The sequence below is a fragment of the Nicotiana tomentosiformis genome, chromosome 10, assembly GCF_000390325.3.
Source record: "Nicotiana tomentosiformis chromosome 10, ASM39032v3, whole genome shotgun sequence".
NCBI classification, from domain to species: Eukaryota; Viridiplantae; Streptophyta; class Magnoliopsida; order Solanales; family Solanaceae; genus Nicotiana; species Nicotiana tomentosiformis.
Genome location: NC_090821.1, coordinates 41,704,229 through 41,720,896, shown reverse-complemented (window position 1 = coordinate 41,720,896; position 16,668 = coordinate 41,704,229). Strand labels below are relative to the sequence as shown.

The 16,668-nt window shown below is 33.7% G+C and overlaps 1 protein-coding gene across 1 annotated transcript; it reads right to left on the bottom strand.

Moving 5' to 3' along the window:
- Positions 1-412: 412 nt before the first annotated feature.
- LOC104088591 (homeobox protein knotted-1-like 6) lies at positions 413-15,059 on the bottom strand. Its single transcript, XM_009593293.4, has 5 exons — positions 14,555-15,059; positions 14,013-14,132; positions 13,762-13,873; positions 2,654-2,892; positions 413-788 (listed from the first exon to the last, which is right to left on the bottom strand). Exons 1-5 carry the CDS (start codon positions 14,882-14,884, stop codon positions 630-632), a joined length of 960 nt encoding a protein of 319 aa, XP_009591588.1. The 5' UTR covers positions 14,885-15,059; the 3' UTR covers positions 413-629.
- Between the last annotated feature and the right edge of the window lie 1,609 nt (positions 15,060-16,668).

Below are 16,668 nucleotides of genomic sequence, written 5' to 3'. Positions count from 1 at the left end.
CGCAGGATGGGATTTTGTTAAATAAAAGGCAGAAAATTAAAAGAGATAGTTGCAAGGCTGAACGGTCCTATCCCACCGATGTGAGGTTCATATGTAATACTATATATTTTTAGGACTTAGAACTTGGGAGCTTTTGTAACACTCAGTTTATTTCAGACAAATTGGCCAATTTCACTGGAAATAACATGTCCCTAGCAAGAGTACTCTTGTAAAGAGAGTTTTAATAAATTCCAATAGCTTCTTTTTTCTCTAAAAAGATGGAATTTTAATTTAAATAATGTATTGACAGAACTCATATCCACATAGCCAATCCAAAGATTATCCAAGCTTAAAAATGCAAAGGATCTCTTAAGACCATTTTAGCCTCCGTTCTCATTCTAATATGAGCAAGACTCATGTTATCAAAAAAAAAAAAAAAAAAAAAAGAGCAGTCATTTTCTGATATTGGGTAAGCATTTTAGCAGTTAGCTTGAATATTTACATGAAGCTGAATTCAACATTAATATCTACCATTATTTTTATAGAGACTGGATTAATTAATCAGTATTAGCAAAATATCTTCTTTCTTTTTCTAGTAATTATCCAAAAATATATAACATGTAAAGGGAAATCAGGGATGCAATTTCAACTCAATCATCTGAGAAGAATTGGCCACTAAGATTATCCATAACAGCTAACTGCATATTCTCTGACGGTTTCCAATGTCTCTTCCTTTGGTTTATAAACCAATTGTTGATCTGCTTCGGATCTAGTCCCGTTGATTCTGCTAGCGAATTTTTATCTGCTTCCTATATAACATCAGCCACATAATTATATATATATATTGGGAAAAAATGAATTGGTCCCACCCTTCCTCTTGAGGGCTTAATTAGCAAGAATAATATAAGGGTTTTATAAGAAACAACAAAACGAAACTTAAAAAAAGTGAGTGAAATTAGACCAATGATTTTAAAATTTGCCAACGATAGACTAGCCAAACTACTGTCTGTACTCGTTTATTTTCTAAACTCCTTAGATTTATTAGGTTGATATGTTCAAGAAAAAGTGTATGCCATGAAGGAATAGTGAAAATATGCATTAATAACATGATATTAGTTTTTTCAGTTAGAAATATTAGTTTTGCATGCTTATCAAGGGCATGTTATCAATTACCAACAGAACTAGGATTTAAGTTCGACAAATTAAAGAGTTTTTTCATTATCGTTATAGTTTAACCTGAAATAGCCGGATATTTATTATTTTTATCAAGCTATTAATTAATGTTGGCAGAATAGCCTAGTAGGCCCTTGTACTTTTTCCGGTTTGATATTCCGGTCCTCATACTTCACTTGTTTTCATGCAGACACTTTAACTTCATCAAAACTTATATTTTAAACCTCTCTGACCGTTGACCAAGCACATGTGGCAACAAAATGGTTGAGCTGGACAAAATGTGTATAATTCACGCGGACAACGAGCGTGAATATGAACATTTTGAACAAGAAATAATTAAATAAGAAGAAAAATATTATTAAAATAAGAATGAAAAATAAAATAAAAAGATAAAGATAAAATAAGTAAAAAAAAAAAAGCAAAAGAGACATGTCTCTTTCTCTTCTTCCCCGCACCCCATCTTCATTTCTTTTTTTCCCTCTACGATTCTTTTTCTTCTTCCCTGCTGCCGCTGCCCCCTCCAAAAAAGAAAAACAATCTAATCCCTGAAAATCCCTTACTAAAAGTGACCGTTTTTGCTACGAAAAACTTATTTTCTTCTGTTTTCATTTAATTTGATTTTTTCTGGTCGTGAAAATCCCAACCAAACTTCTCCTTTCTCCCCTCCCCTATCTGGTTGTGAACACCCCCCCCCCCCCCCCCACAATCCAGCTCCGCAAGCAGATAATATCCGAGTCCGTCGATGCCTTGATAGCCGTTACTAAGAACAATGCGGCGCTGATCTGCCTAATTAAAAATACCTAAATGATTATTCATCGACGGAATGGTAAGATGTAGAAGGGAGATGAGAATGCAGAAAGGATATGAGACGGACAAGGGGGAAGAAATATGTGCACCGCTAATCACAAGGCAACACTAATTTGAGAGAAGGGAGATGAGATGGAGGCATTAATTTTCTTTTTCTTTTTCTTTAAGAAAATAGTATATAATAAGCATTTTTAATAGTTAGAATATAAAAAATGGTATGGAATATGATGTGTCATCCACGTCAAGCAAGTGAAAAACACAAATAGTTAGAGGGATTTAAAATATATGCTTTGATCAAATTAAAGTGACTCGATGATAACAAGTGAAGTAGGAGGCCGGGATGTCAAACCGAAACAAGTATAAGAGTCTACTAGGTTATTCTGCCATAAAGATTTATCGTAAAAACTTACTTGTAATTGATTTAAAAGAAAACTAATTGTGTAATTACTTTTTAAAATAATCAGTGTATAAACGTTAAACTCATAGAACTACGAAAAAAGCAGTTTGATGCTATGTTGCTCGGACTCACTAAAATTATTGGCACACCTATGTCGAATCCTCCAAAAATACACTATATTTAGAGGATACAACACACATCCAGCTACATTTTTATAGATACCGAACAACAAGAACAAAAAGGCATTAATTAGTTCAATGCAAAACGTAAAAGAGGGATAAAATTAGAAGTACAAACCGTAGGGTAAGGCCATCTATAGTGGTCATTCCACCATGCAAGTAACATTTGCCTTGCCTCTTTTGGTAGCTTTCCTTTCTTCTTTTTCTTTGAGAACTCCAATTTTAGAGTACTTAGGTGACTCCCAAACTTACGTAGGAGTCTGTCCTTAAGTTCATTATCCTCACTTCTCTGTGATGCATCTTGTCCTTCTACCTCCCCACAACTCAACTCTTCATCTGATGATACACCACCATCATCTGCAAAAATCAAATGCACAATTAACTCCATTTTAGATCAAGATGGACTTTGTTAGTTGTATACAGGATCAGAATAGAGAATGCGTTCCAAAAAGTTCTCAATTAAACTTGTTTTTGTAACATCTTGCACTCACACACGAGTTAAAAGAAAACTATAGGAAGCAGTACTCTTCTCTTTTATGTCCTATGAGATAATCCAAAAAGAATTGAAATCTTATTTATACAAGGGGAGAGGAAACCTCTTGCTTGTAAGCTGTAACGACTGTTGGAAAAATAAACTAGATTCCTCTACATGGATTTTCTTAGTTCATGTATTTAGGAGAGTACGTAAGGAGCATGTATAGTTAAGAATTAAATTATGATATATCTACTAAACGAGGTGCATGTTAGGATACTACATATTGATAACAGCTATATATACTATAGCTATTTTATACACGTGAACTTACAACAACAACAACAATAACAAACCCAGTAATTTCCCACAAGTGGGGTCTGGGGAACAACTATATATACTATAGCTATTTTATACAAGTGAACTTTGTTAAGTTTAGAATTTTAATAATGATCAATAATCTCAAACAAGCCTTGACTAATGACATCTCCTTGTGTACAGATTTGGTAAGGAACGATGTTGACAAAAGAAAAGAAGATCCTATGCAACGGCTATGTATTTTGAACTTTGCTTCACATGAAATATGAATCAATCAGTCAAAGAACAAAGAAGGAAAGTCAATTAGTCAGCCTTGTCAAAGATTCTCAAGCGCGCAAGAATGGGAAGAGAGCTAATCACGGCTAGAGATCAAATCCAGAAGAATCTGCAGAAGCTCAAATCAAGGAGAAATGAATGAAGCAATTCGTCAAGATTAAGAATGAATATAGCTACCATTTCAAACTAGATTCATGAGGCTATCCTTGGGTCTTTTTCTTGGATGTATATGCCTCACAAGAAAAGGACTCCTAAAATTGCTGCCATACAATCCCAGAATACAAGGAAACAGAAGTCTCTTCAAGCTATAAAGGAAGAAGTAGAAGAACATAGAAAGGCACGCAACTTACATCACAAGCCTTTCTAGTTGTTAGTACAAACATTGTATTCCCGAGTCTATAAGTGTCACAAAAGATAGGAAGAGTTAGAACACAAAACGAGAGTTGTGTTAACATTAGAAAGAATCATTGTTGTTGTATATCATTGGCGGTGAACGTATTAAAACCATCATTGCTGTAAACATTCATTAAAGATCTAAGAGAACCCTTGTGATTCAAGGGAACTAGACGTAGGTACCACACCGGTACCGAACTAGTATAAAAATTGTCGTGTCTTCTTTACCTTTCTGTTTCCTTAGTTTATCTCCACTGCAATCAATCCTGCGCAAAATCTAGTCGACTAAATTCATACTTAATCAACTAAGATTTTTAAATAGATTACAATTCACCCCTCCTCTTGAGGAGAAGTAAATAAAGAAACTTTCCTCCACTTATCGATCATGAGAATTTGATTGATTAAGAATACTCCTCTTTTCCAAATTATCCAACAAAAAAGACACAAATAAACAGAAAATTTATCTTTGAAGTTTTCTTTATTACTCAAAGTAAGATTGAAGGTTAAAAAAGTCAATCCTTCTAGACGAGCTAAGTGCATTTATTTATTCTCGTTCATTTTCTTAATTGAGAAATAAATGGAAGTGAAAGTGGGAAAAAGGAATGAGGTTCATACTCGTACTTGAGCACATATTCTAGTTCAAGTATGGCTGCTTCACAAAAGAATTCAGATGAAGTAGTTATTTTATTAGAAAATATCGATAAACCAGAACGTTAGAAGTACCAGTAAATATACTTTTAAAAAACGAACAAATGTAGAATTTTAGTTCAGGTTGTGTAAAAAAAATAAAATTTTATCACCCTGGATACTACATATCAAGAAGCTAGAAAGCTAAGAGCTATGTTGCTTGGAATCTCCAAAATATTACCGCATCTCATGTTGGGATTCTCCAAAATGCACCCATTTTGAAGGATCCGACGAACTCCTCACGATATTTTTGAAGAATCCGATCAACATAACCTAAGAGACCTCAATGATAAAGGATGAAATTGCTAACACTCCTGAAAGCTGCATGTTTGAAGCTAGTGGGGAGTACGGATGAGGAAGAGAAGAGGATGTGTTTGGAGTGTTATAAGAAGGCAAGGAGATAGGCAAAATTAGCGGTCACGGGGGCTAAGACTGCATCATTTAAAAGATTGTATGAGGATCTTGGGGATAAATGAGGTGACAGGAAGCTGTACAGGTTAGCCAAGATTAGGGAGAGGAAGGCTCGGGACTTGGATCAAGTGAGGTTCATCAATGACGAAGATGGTAAGGTATTAGTGGAAGAGGCATATATCAAGCGTAGATGGCAGGAATACTTCCATAGACTCTTGAACGAGGAAGGGGACAGGAACATCGTGCTGGGTATTTTGCAGAACTCAGAGAGTCGGAGAGATTTTGGGTTTTGTAGACATATTCAGAGTGAGGAGGTTGAGGAGGCAAAGCGAAAGATGAGAAGGAGTAAGGCGACTGGGCCTAATGAGATTCCGGTAGAATTTTAGAAAGAAGCGGGAAGGACAAGTTTGGAGTGGCTTACTAGCTTGTTTAATGTCATTTTCAAGACGAAAAGGATACCCGAAGATTGGAGGAAGAATTTGTTGATTCCGTTGTACAAAAACAAAAGTTGATATCCAGAACTGTAACAAATATAGGGGTATTAAGTTGCTGAGTCATACTATGAAAGTTTGGGAGGTGGTGGTGGAAAGTTTGGTGAGGAGAAGTGTATCTATTTACGAGAACTAGTTCGAGTTTATACCGGGACAGTCAACTACAAAAATCATTCACCTTGTAAGATGATTGGTGGAGCAGTATAGGGAGAGGAAAAAAGACTTGCATATGGTATTCATTGACCTTGACAAAGCCTATAACAAAGTCTCAAGGGAGGTTCTACGGAGATGTTTAGAAGTTAGCAGTGTCCCGATAACGTACATTAGGGTGATTAAATACATGCGCGGGGCAGCTAAGACTCGAATGAGGACTGCGGGAGGAGACTCAGAATATTTTTCAGTGGAGATGGGATTGCATCATGGATCAGCTCTAAGCTCATTTTTGTTTGCCCTAGCATTGGATGTGCCGACGCGATACATATAAAGGAAGATGCCATGGTCCATGTTATTTGCTGATGGCATAGTACTGATTGACGAGACATGAGGCAAAGTTAACGCTAGGTTGAAAGTTTGAAAACAGACGCTAGAGTCTAAATGTTTCAAGTTGAATAGGTCGAAACAGAATACTTGGAGTGCACGTTCAGTGATGCGATGCATGAAGTAGAAGTGAAAGTGAAGACCGATACTCAAGTCATCGCCAAAAGAGATAGTTTTAAGTATCTTGGATCTATAATACAAGGTAACAAGTAGATTGACGAGGATGTTACTCATACTATTGGAGCAGAGTAGATGAAATGGAGGCCCGCTTCGGGGATTTTGTATGATAAGGATACGCCACCTAGACATAAGGGAAAATTTTAAAGAATGGTGATTAGACCGACTATGTTGTATGGAGCTCAGTGTTGGCCTATCAAAAAGCCCCATGTCTAGAAAATGAAAGTAGTTAAAATGAGAATGTTGAAATGGATGTGTGGACAGACAAGGAAAGACAAGATTGAGAATAAAGTTATTAGGGACAAGGAGGGAGTAGCCTCTGTGGAGGACAAGTTGCGAGAATCGAGACTGAGATGGTTCGGGCATGTAAAGAAGCGACATAGATGCCTCGGTCAGGAGGTATGAGAGGTTGACCATGGTGGGTCTGAGGAAGGGTAGGGGTAGGCCAAAGAGTATTGGGGAGAGGTGATTAGGTAGAACATGTCATTGCTTCAACTTACCAAGGATATTACCCAAGATAAGAAGGTGTGAAGGTCGAGGATTAGGGTTGAAGGTTGACAGGTAGTCGTGAGTTTCTCCTAGACTTACCAGTAGTACTAGTACTATTCTTGTATTCTCTTATTCCTAGTTCTTTATTACATGTTGTGTCATTAGCTTTCATTACCCTATTATATTGTTGTTGCTATTGTTTATTGCTTTATTTTGAATGTTCCTTGAGCCGATGGTCTATCGGAAACAATCTTTCTACCATTATAGGGTAGGGATAAAGACTGCGTACACACTACCCTCCTCATACCTCACTTATAAGATTAAACTGAATTTTTTGTTGTTGTCATTATTGTTGTTAATAATGATAATTTCATTTTGCTGGAAGTACAATATTACTAACATGCAATTTAATTATCATCTTAGTTGGCTTATATTCGAAGATAAAGTACTTGCAAGTAAATCGCGATCGACTCCCATCCTACTACATGTGATTTAAGATTTGTTTTTACCTAGTATAAAAGTACATTCAATCTCAAGTATATATCAGAATTGAAATTTATTTTTTCTATCAGAAAGAGGCAAGGAAAAATCATACCTAACTCTTTATAAGAACTAAAGCTTTTACAAGAAATAGATAGCACTTCAATATTGTATTAGAGTTGCACGAAACCTAAGCTTAACTCTTACCACCACCATCATTTTTAAAAGAAAATCACGTGTTTGGCTTATGAAAATGAATTTAATCCTCATGTGTTACAAAGAATATTTACGTGTTTTGAGTAATGAAATAACACGTGAAAAGCCATGTTAATTAAATTAATAAAAGTATTCTATCTTTTACAAATGAAGCTTTTACGTCAAGAGGGTACATTTCACTTCGAGAATATTCAAGGGGATAATAGGATCTCTACAAAATATAAGTGTGTAATAGTAAGTTCTAGACATGTTTGGGGGTACTTATATATTTTACTTACTAATTAACAGGCTATCACATGTAAGAAAATACTACACTAATAATGTAAAAGAAATAATTACATATAACTTAACTCCTTCAAATAAATCACCACTTAATTCAGAGTCAAAATGAAACAGATACATTTCGAGGGCTATTTATGTTATTTATCAGCACCCTTTCTTTCTTTCTTTCTTTCTTTCTACTTTATTCTGCTTTCTCTTGTTTACTTTTTTTTGGTTTTTTAATTTGGGAACTAGAGGTGATAAGATGGTTTTGTTTCAGGCTTTGACATGTTGAGTCGTTTCAAAGTCAGTACTGAAAGAAAGGGTACTGCAATAAGTCTAATGGGAGTGACACCAATAGCAACAAATAAATGTACGTAAATCATTTTTATGTGTATATATGGATGGTACCCATGAATTCTTCCACAACCCACCTAGAATTTACTGCTCTAGATTCTGCTTTAAATTGTACAATACCGATTTGTTAATCAAAAAAGCAGTTAATAGGGTGATATTCAGATATTTATTTATTATTTGGAAGCCAAAGTGTGAAAAAGTTCTTTTTTTGTTAAACATTTGTATTTCTTATTTTGGGGTACAAAGAACTAACAAAGAGTAATTACAAATAATGCAATTGATGTTTTAAAGTTAAAATAAAAAGTGCAGACATAAACTTTGGGCAAAGGGTCAACTTGAGATCCTGCTCAGACCATGCATTTATATTACTCCTACTTTTCTATTTTTACGTATATGCTGGGCGGATCTATGATGTGGAAAGAGGGTGGTACGTCACCCAATTGCTCCGGTAAAATTTCATGTACCCATGGGTATTTTACTAGTATTTCACGTGAAAAAGATAGCTAAAAAATAAATGGCACCCCAAATAACAAAATGGTTATAGGTGTCATGGTCAAGGTAACTCTTGGCAGGCCCAATACCCAAGATTGACCCTCATTTTGCTCATATTGTAATTTTACTTTATTGTGTTACCTCTTTCCATATTACTTTTTTCTTTTCTTTTTCTTGAATTCTTTTATCTTTATTTTTGTATTTTCTGTGCTCCACTAGTGAGATTTCACTAGGTCGTTGTTGTTGTTGTTGTGTTTTGTATTTTCTCTCTATGTACAATTCCATTTTTATTAGTTATTTAGATTAAAAAAGTATATTTGCTTATGTTCTTTTGTTCTAGATCTCAATTTCTTTTCTTCTTTTCATATGCTTTCAATCATTTTTTTTAATTTAGTTAGTATTATTTTTTCCTTGAAAGGACCAAATATATTCAGTTTGGTTATCGTGTGTTTATTTATGCACCAAAAGATCTTGTAAAACAAACCAAATTAATTCAAAATAGATCGAATTGAACTAAATTAATTTAAAATAGAGCGAACCGACAAAATGCATGTATACCCAAATTCAACTGCAGTGACTACTGGTTAATATACATTAAATGTTGTGGCACCCGCAACCATCAAATATTGGATTCGCCTCTGCGTATAAGTTAAATATATACATCATACCAAAAATATTATGAAAACTATTATGATCTTAAACACGTTTTATTCTTAAAAGAGCACATCATTAGAAATTTTAAAAAGAATATTAGAATTAAGTAGATTTTAATATTTAAAAAAATAGCGTTATATAAGTGAAACCGATAAAATAAAAGAAAGAAGCGTTAAGTTGTGTGACCCACATATGATAGAAAGATATGGGAGCATTGAGGAAAGAGACATTGGGGAGCACAAAGGCCCATGACTCGACACTGACCCACCAAGATTTGACATCCACTATATATGCTGCAAAGCAGTTGCAAATGGCAGAAGGCAGAAGCCAGAAGCAGCTGCAGCCTGCTTCTTTCTGTCTCAGTGGGTTTTTCAATAGTATAAGAAAAGTATATAGTGATTAATGAGATGAATATTCACTAGAGATTATAGTTCAAAACTTCAAATCAAAAATATCATTAATTTTTTTAACTGTCAAACTTTAATAACCAAAGTTATTCAATAACTGTTGTAGTAGCACAGGTACATTAGCACAAGTTAAAAGAAAAAGTTAAAGTAGTGACAGAAAATTGTGTCCGTGTGCAAGTAGTACTTACTTGGATAAAGAAAGAACAAAAGAAAAGAGTTAGGATTGGCAGCGGAAAGTACGGGAGTCCATGTGATAAGTATTTAGACCACCCGCTCTACACGGGTTTTCTCTCCATTAATTAAAGTTTTTCTTCATTCTTTTTATATCACTTCCCAACCCCACCTTACTCTTCCATTTCTGCTTTTGGTTAATACTTCAACTTTGCTAGGTGGTGACATTAATTTTATTTTTTCCTTACAAGGTAGGCGTCAATGATATGCACTACTACACTTAATACTTTCTTTCATCCACAACACAAATACCAAATACATTTATCAACTAAAATTTAAGCAAATGAAATGAATTTAACAACTCATATATTATGTATGCCTATTTTAAAATTTGAATTAATTGCATAAGTGTGACATTCATCTTACAATCACGATATGATTTTTTCTTTTTTAATGATTGGAAAGGTTTCAGAAACCAATTCCAAAATCATAAGAAAGTTAGAAATATGCTTGGAAAATATATAGACATGTACATAAAGGGAAAAATGTAGTCCATTTATTGTTTTTGAAAAAATAAAAAGTAGACTACTTAAATTAACAAATTTTGTATGTCACAACGGTTGGAATGATGCTATAGTTGAAGATGCAGAATTCATTTCTCATCATGAATATTACTTAGGGTGTCATAAAAAAAATTGAATGGAATGCTTGCTGACTTATAACACGTAGGAAAAGTCTACAAGTTTCCTTAATTTGAAGAACCGAATACACAACAGTCTAAGGGAAGAGATAGTTTAGGGCGAAAACAAAGGGAGAGAAACTTGCTCTAAAACAGAAACTCTGTTAACCTCATTAAGAGTGGCACGAGTAAAATTGCCATCAAACATCAGGACCAAAAAGAAATAGATGGACCTTCTAGTAATATTCCATATAATCCTCTATACATCAATGATACTAGAAATTATACGACCTTTATATATATGTCAAATAAGAGGAGTATATCGTTAATGTAGAAATCACAGGTATTCAGCTTACATCTCAAGCATCAAGACCATAATATAACATTTAATTCTCAAAAATCATACAGTATGCATCAACATAGGCACACGAGGTAAAGCCAGCCACAAAGATAGCAAAACAGACCACAAAGAAAAGCAGCAGCCATATGGAAAACAGCATCCAGCAGTTATCAGTTAAACATGTTTAATGCAATCTAAGCACATGAACCAACATATGCAGTCATACAGCACTTCCACTAAAAGTTATCTTGATTGGAAATTAAACAAATTTCTGAACTGGCAAGTTAAAAATAAAGGCACACGAGGCTAGCTAATTAATAAATTATATGTATACTTGTATTGATAGCCAAGCATCACTGAAAAGTTAAGTTGTACTTTGAAACAAAAAACAATTATAGTTGTCAAACACAAAGAATTTATCTATTTCACACATTGATTGACAACTTCTTTTTTCCACCTTAAGACTGCCATTTTTTGCCATTCTTTAGTGTAAGGCTGCTGCTCTCTACAGATCAAATGCCATTTGCCTCAACTCAAACCTTTTGTTGAAGTAGACAATGACAGCTTCTAATGGGTGGCGAAGCATATATTAACACAACTTTATCCTATTTAATTAGTTTAATATATTACTCTAAGCCTTAAGTCCAGAACAAAGCTAAAGACTTTTGTAAAACAACATAAAAAAAAAAGTTCCAATTGTACTTGGCATGTATAGTTAAGGCTGCCAGGCTAGGACAGAAGATCATGAGAGTTAGATCAAAGAGAAAGAATTGAACAAAAGATCAATGCTGTCACGTGACACGTTAGTTAAGATTCTAGATTTAATCTCTTACGATAAGAACAAAGGGTGACAAATCATTAAGCTGAATTCTTAGAAGAGTTTTCTTCCTCAAGAAGATCACTTTCACTGCACATCAATGAGAAATCAAACACTTCCCAATGAGTCTGCCAAATACACATGCTATAATATCGGAACTTGAAACTAAGAAAGAAAAAAAAACCATTTAAGGCTTTGAAGGCCCGAACATCTATTTATTTCAAAAATAATGAGTAGAATTTAAAATCGGATCTTTCATAGAATACTAGGAAAACAAGAGAGGAACTAAATTGGACATCCTTTTGCAAAAGTCCAATTAATTGCAGTTACACATGCAATACACATTCGGAGAATACATGCAACATTGTAGACTGTACTCAACATGGTCTTTGTTCGACATAAGAGAAAGTAAAGGCCAACCAACATTACTGTACTTCAATCCTAGTTAATTAAAAGATATGTTGCTCGGATTATTCAAAAATATTGTTAGGTGCGTTTTAGATCCTCAAAAAATAATGTACTTTTATAGGATGCAACATAGGCGCGGTAACATTTTTTAAAAATTCGAGTAACATAGATTAAAAGTGTAGTCACGAAGATGAAGGTAAATAATGCTACAATAACTACCTTGATCAAGATGAAATATCTTGCAATGAGAATATATGCGAGAGAAAACTGAAAACTGAAAATAGTGTTATTGCCAAAGTCTATGCTCTATCATATGCGTGAGCCAGCTCCCGCAACAAAACTAGTAGAACAAGAATTATAAACCCTATTTTCATACTACTTGATAGGAAGTTAGCTGATTATATTTTCTATCTATATTCTAAGATTTTACCCGGTGTCTTCTCGTTAATGTGATACTCTAATTAGTTTGTAGGAACAAAAATTACAGGCATGTTTCATATATATGGTCAAAATAACTCACACTTAGTATTTACATCAAATCAATCAATTTTAGCAACTAAAAATCTGTGTGAGATTACATATCATTGAATCAATGGTTAAGTAATGAATTTCTACATAATAGACACATGATTGTCATGACTTGCATGATTTTTTTCATGGATCAGCACATTGATCAAACAGATGGTAATTGCATTAAGTTCCATAAGTTGCAAAATCTTTCTTGATTTAACAGAAAACTAAATAATTCTAAGATATATTTGCTACAGACAAAAACCCTTAAAACTCCAATCATACTAGTACCATAGTCACATAAATGCCCAAAATATATATAGTTACGGTCAGCTACAAATGTCCTCCCTATAATCAGCAGTGAATCTAGGATAGCAAGGCTAGGGTAGATATAGAGGACATATGTCACTGTTCTTGAAATAATGTTATAGCTACTATAGCATGTCACCTCAGTCTGTGATACGTCAAAATCAGAATCTCTGAGCTAAAGTGGTTTAAATGAAAAAAAAGAAGAAAATTTCTCTGACACCAAACAAAAGGCAAGAGAGACAAGTGAAGCACCACAAAACACTATGAGTAAAACTAGGATGAAAGGTCCCAGTTGCACTAAAACAGATCTAACCCTGAGGAAAAATATGGCTAGCCCTTTACTAAGTTTGCTATAGTATTTTGTATTCAGTGAATTACATGCAACAAAATAAGCAAAGTTTCCAAAATCATATACTCAGCCAGGGCCTGAACCATAAGGCAAGAAGCTCTCACTCCAACATATCAATTTTTATTTCTGACACCTTTTTAGTCATTTTTTGGAGCTCTATGCTATATTATTATCGCGTCCACCCAAGTGCTATTTAATTGTTCTTTTCCTTAATTTGCAGTAACACAAGAAATAAGTACGACAACTATAACTCAAGGAAAATATGTGATTTTGAGGTTTATAGTCCAGTGGTCTGGTAGATTAGTTTGCAACATCACAATATATATGTGTTCACAATTCTCATTGTCTTTAATTTCTTCATCATTCATGTAAAAGAATTTCATTTAGAAGGGAAAAAAACAAGGAAAAGAAAAGAGACGGAAAGAAATAGTTGCGGGCAAATTAATTGGTACGGCCACCATCATCATCAACGAAATAAATAAATAAAACTTGCAAGAGAAAGAAAGCACGTAGTATTGGACTAACCTTTGCAAAGATTACTGAGTTGCAGTTCAATCTTGCTGAGGAACGTAGTTGCTTCATCGAAAGGCCTAGACAGATCCGACTTATACTTCACCAATATATCACAGTACGTTTCCTATTTCACATATAATAAGCATATATGATCAAAATTTCAAACAAACTGTCCCCAGCAAGAACTTAACAAGTCGTAGCAAGAAAAGTCAATAACAGCTAACAATTATAAACTCTACAAACAGAAAGAATTAAGAACTAACCATAAACTCGTCGAGTTCAGGATCAGCTCCTATGCATATGGAAGTAGCGTTTGGTTTACGAAAGTCGTTTTGTTGCCTTATCTCTTCTAGTACAGTTGCTATCTCTGGTGGTGCTCCTACCTGAAAAATAAACGAACCATTGAAACCTAATCAGAACCTAAAGCCTAAATACAAGCCAAAAGAATTATCACAAGTACTGGAAAAAAAAAAGGAAAATTAAAAGAAGAAGATAAGATCGATATCCAAATTTGCAGAAGCTAATTAAAGATTTCGAAAGCCATATATAACCCTCTTCGTAAAGAAAGCAAATCATAAATTTTCGGAAACTTTTGAAAAAACATATCTCTAAGAAGTGATGATGAAAAGATATTTAGGTTAAACAGTCAGTGGCGGATGTGCAGTTTAAAGAAAATTCACAGTCTTCTAATTTAGATCATAGAAGTACATGTGAGAAAACACTGAAAATTACTATATTTTCCGAAAACACTCAGAATTTTAATCCATACAGATTAAAAGCTTGTATATATGAGTTGTATTTTAACCTTTTGGCAATCAATATAAGCGCGGAGCAATTTTGGATAAAAAGGATGGGAGACGATTTTAGCCTTGATAATATTTGAAGCATCTTCAGTATCATCGCGTCTGCTACAGCTGCCTCTAATTTGATGATGAATATTATTATTTTCAGAATTAGCAGCTTCAGATGATAATTGAACATCATCGGATCCAAACATCATAGGAGGAGTACTCAAAGTGTTGTAGTTGTGGTAAGTCATGTTGTACTCAGTTTGCATCATTAAATTCTCCGGTGACATCAACGCCTTGTCCGCGTATTCACTTGTTGAATGGAAACCATATATTTCATCATCCATATCACTCTTGAAAACCAAAGTTATGTGAATTAGTAAAGAAATAATCAAAATACTAATTTACTATTTTTATAAAAGATGTTATTGGCTTGGAATTGGAGTGAGAAGAAGAGAGCTGGTGGTTTTGTTTGCTATTTTGAAGTGGGGTATTCTTTCTTTCTTTTTTTTTAACTTATATTTTAAGGGAGAAAATAAAATAAAGGAGAAGAGGAAAAGTAGGGAAGGCCGAAGAAGAGGTTCCAAGACCAAGATAGGTCCCATACTTGTTAGAGATAGCGAATCTAACATTTGGGGTAGTCCGATCTTACGCCTGTAAAAGTTGAAAAGAAAATAAATAAAAAGAATATAACGTAGAACATCTAAAGGAGTAAAATTTATGGCCAAATTCACAATGAAAATTAGATATCTTGATCTACCTACGTCAAATCTTTTCACATAAATTAAGACATAAGGAGTATTCCAAATATGTAAGTGCGGGCATCCATGGGGTTTAACAAAGCCAAATAATTGTAAATAACTTCTCGCAACTACTTTCTTCTAAAAAAAATCTACTTATTGCTTTTCAATGTTGAAATCAATATCTAACATATTGATAAATATTGAAATATTGGTTTGACTAGTATTTTAAGTGAAATATTAGTTTTCACACACAAATATTCTGGTAATTTCAGAAATCTTTTTTAAAATTTAAGCTCGTAAGCTCACGTTCAAACACAATTACTTCTATTTCTACCAATTACTCATTAAGTTGTTTTTTCTGATGTTCGCTTCTTAACACGTTGAGCGTATTCAGTGTGCTCCAAGCTTCTTCTTCCACTTGTTAAATTAGCTAGCATTTGGACATAGATTTGGTTGAAACTTGAAGAAAGAGTTTTGAAGTTGTGTTAGAAAAATAATTTTTGGAAGCTGAAAAGTTGTATTTGGACATGCATTTTATTTGGAAAAAAAAAGTTGAATTTTTGTGAGTGGAAGAAAAATTTTCACCAAAAAACTAGCCTAAATCAGTTTTGAGAACTTGAATATTTTTTCAAAAACTGATCATATTCCATGAGCAAATAATTTTTTAAAAGAAATTAAAAAAAAGGTTGCCAAAATTTATGACCAAACAAGAGCTAAGTTTATTTTCTCTAGTTCGTGCGCTTTAACCTGATAAATTACACTAAGTATTAGATATACCCTTAAACCTATGACGGTTGTTAAAAAATTAAAGTTAGTCAAGAAACCAAAGAGAAATCATTTGTCCAAATAAATTCTAGCACAAAATCATATTTTACATAAATATGTCAGGGATATATAATGTGACCTCCGTATCGGATGGCAGACCGACGGGGACGGGTCAAGCAGGGTTGACAAATTTTTAGGTTGTGAGCTTTTTAAGAATATCTTAGGCAACTCTCACATTAAAACGAAAAATGAATAATTTTATAAAATATTATAGAAGTTCACATAATACGCATGTATTTGGGCTCGATAATAGCCCAAGGAACTCATTTAGATTTTTCATGACGTTGGATGAATTAGTCGTCCAATTACCTTAAATATTGGACGAGGAGATGCATACTTTTTGAATCTTATCATCTCAGAGACAGAGAAAGGTTCTAATTTCTTGTCTAGTACAACATAACAAAAATATTATTATAATCTGACCAAGAAAAAAAAATCAAGCGCACATATGAAGAGGCATGTGGTAGAGTTAAATAAAATTAGTAAAACAATCCTCTCACTATTGTTAGGATTTTTAGATGATAGAGATCTTATTTATATATATATATATATATATATATATA

What these genes read in the sequence shown, in the direction of transcription:
- LOC104088591 (XM_009593293.4), bottom strand. Translation starts at nt 14,884, where the DNA reads ATGGATGATGAAATATATGGTTTCCATTCAACAAGTGAATACGCGGAC. An exon ending in CTTATATTGATTGCCAAAAG is followed by an intron (nt 14,133 to 14,554) that starts GTTAAAATACAA and finishes TTTATTTTTCAG; the next exon opens with GTAGGAGCACCACCAGAGAT. An exon ending in CTGAACTCGACGAGTTTATG is followed by an intron (nt 13,874 to 14,012) that starts GTTAGTTCTTAA and finishes TATGTGAAATAG; the next exon opens with GAAACGTACTGTGATATATT.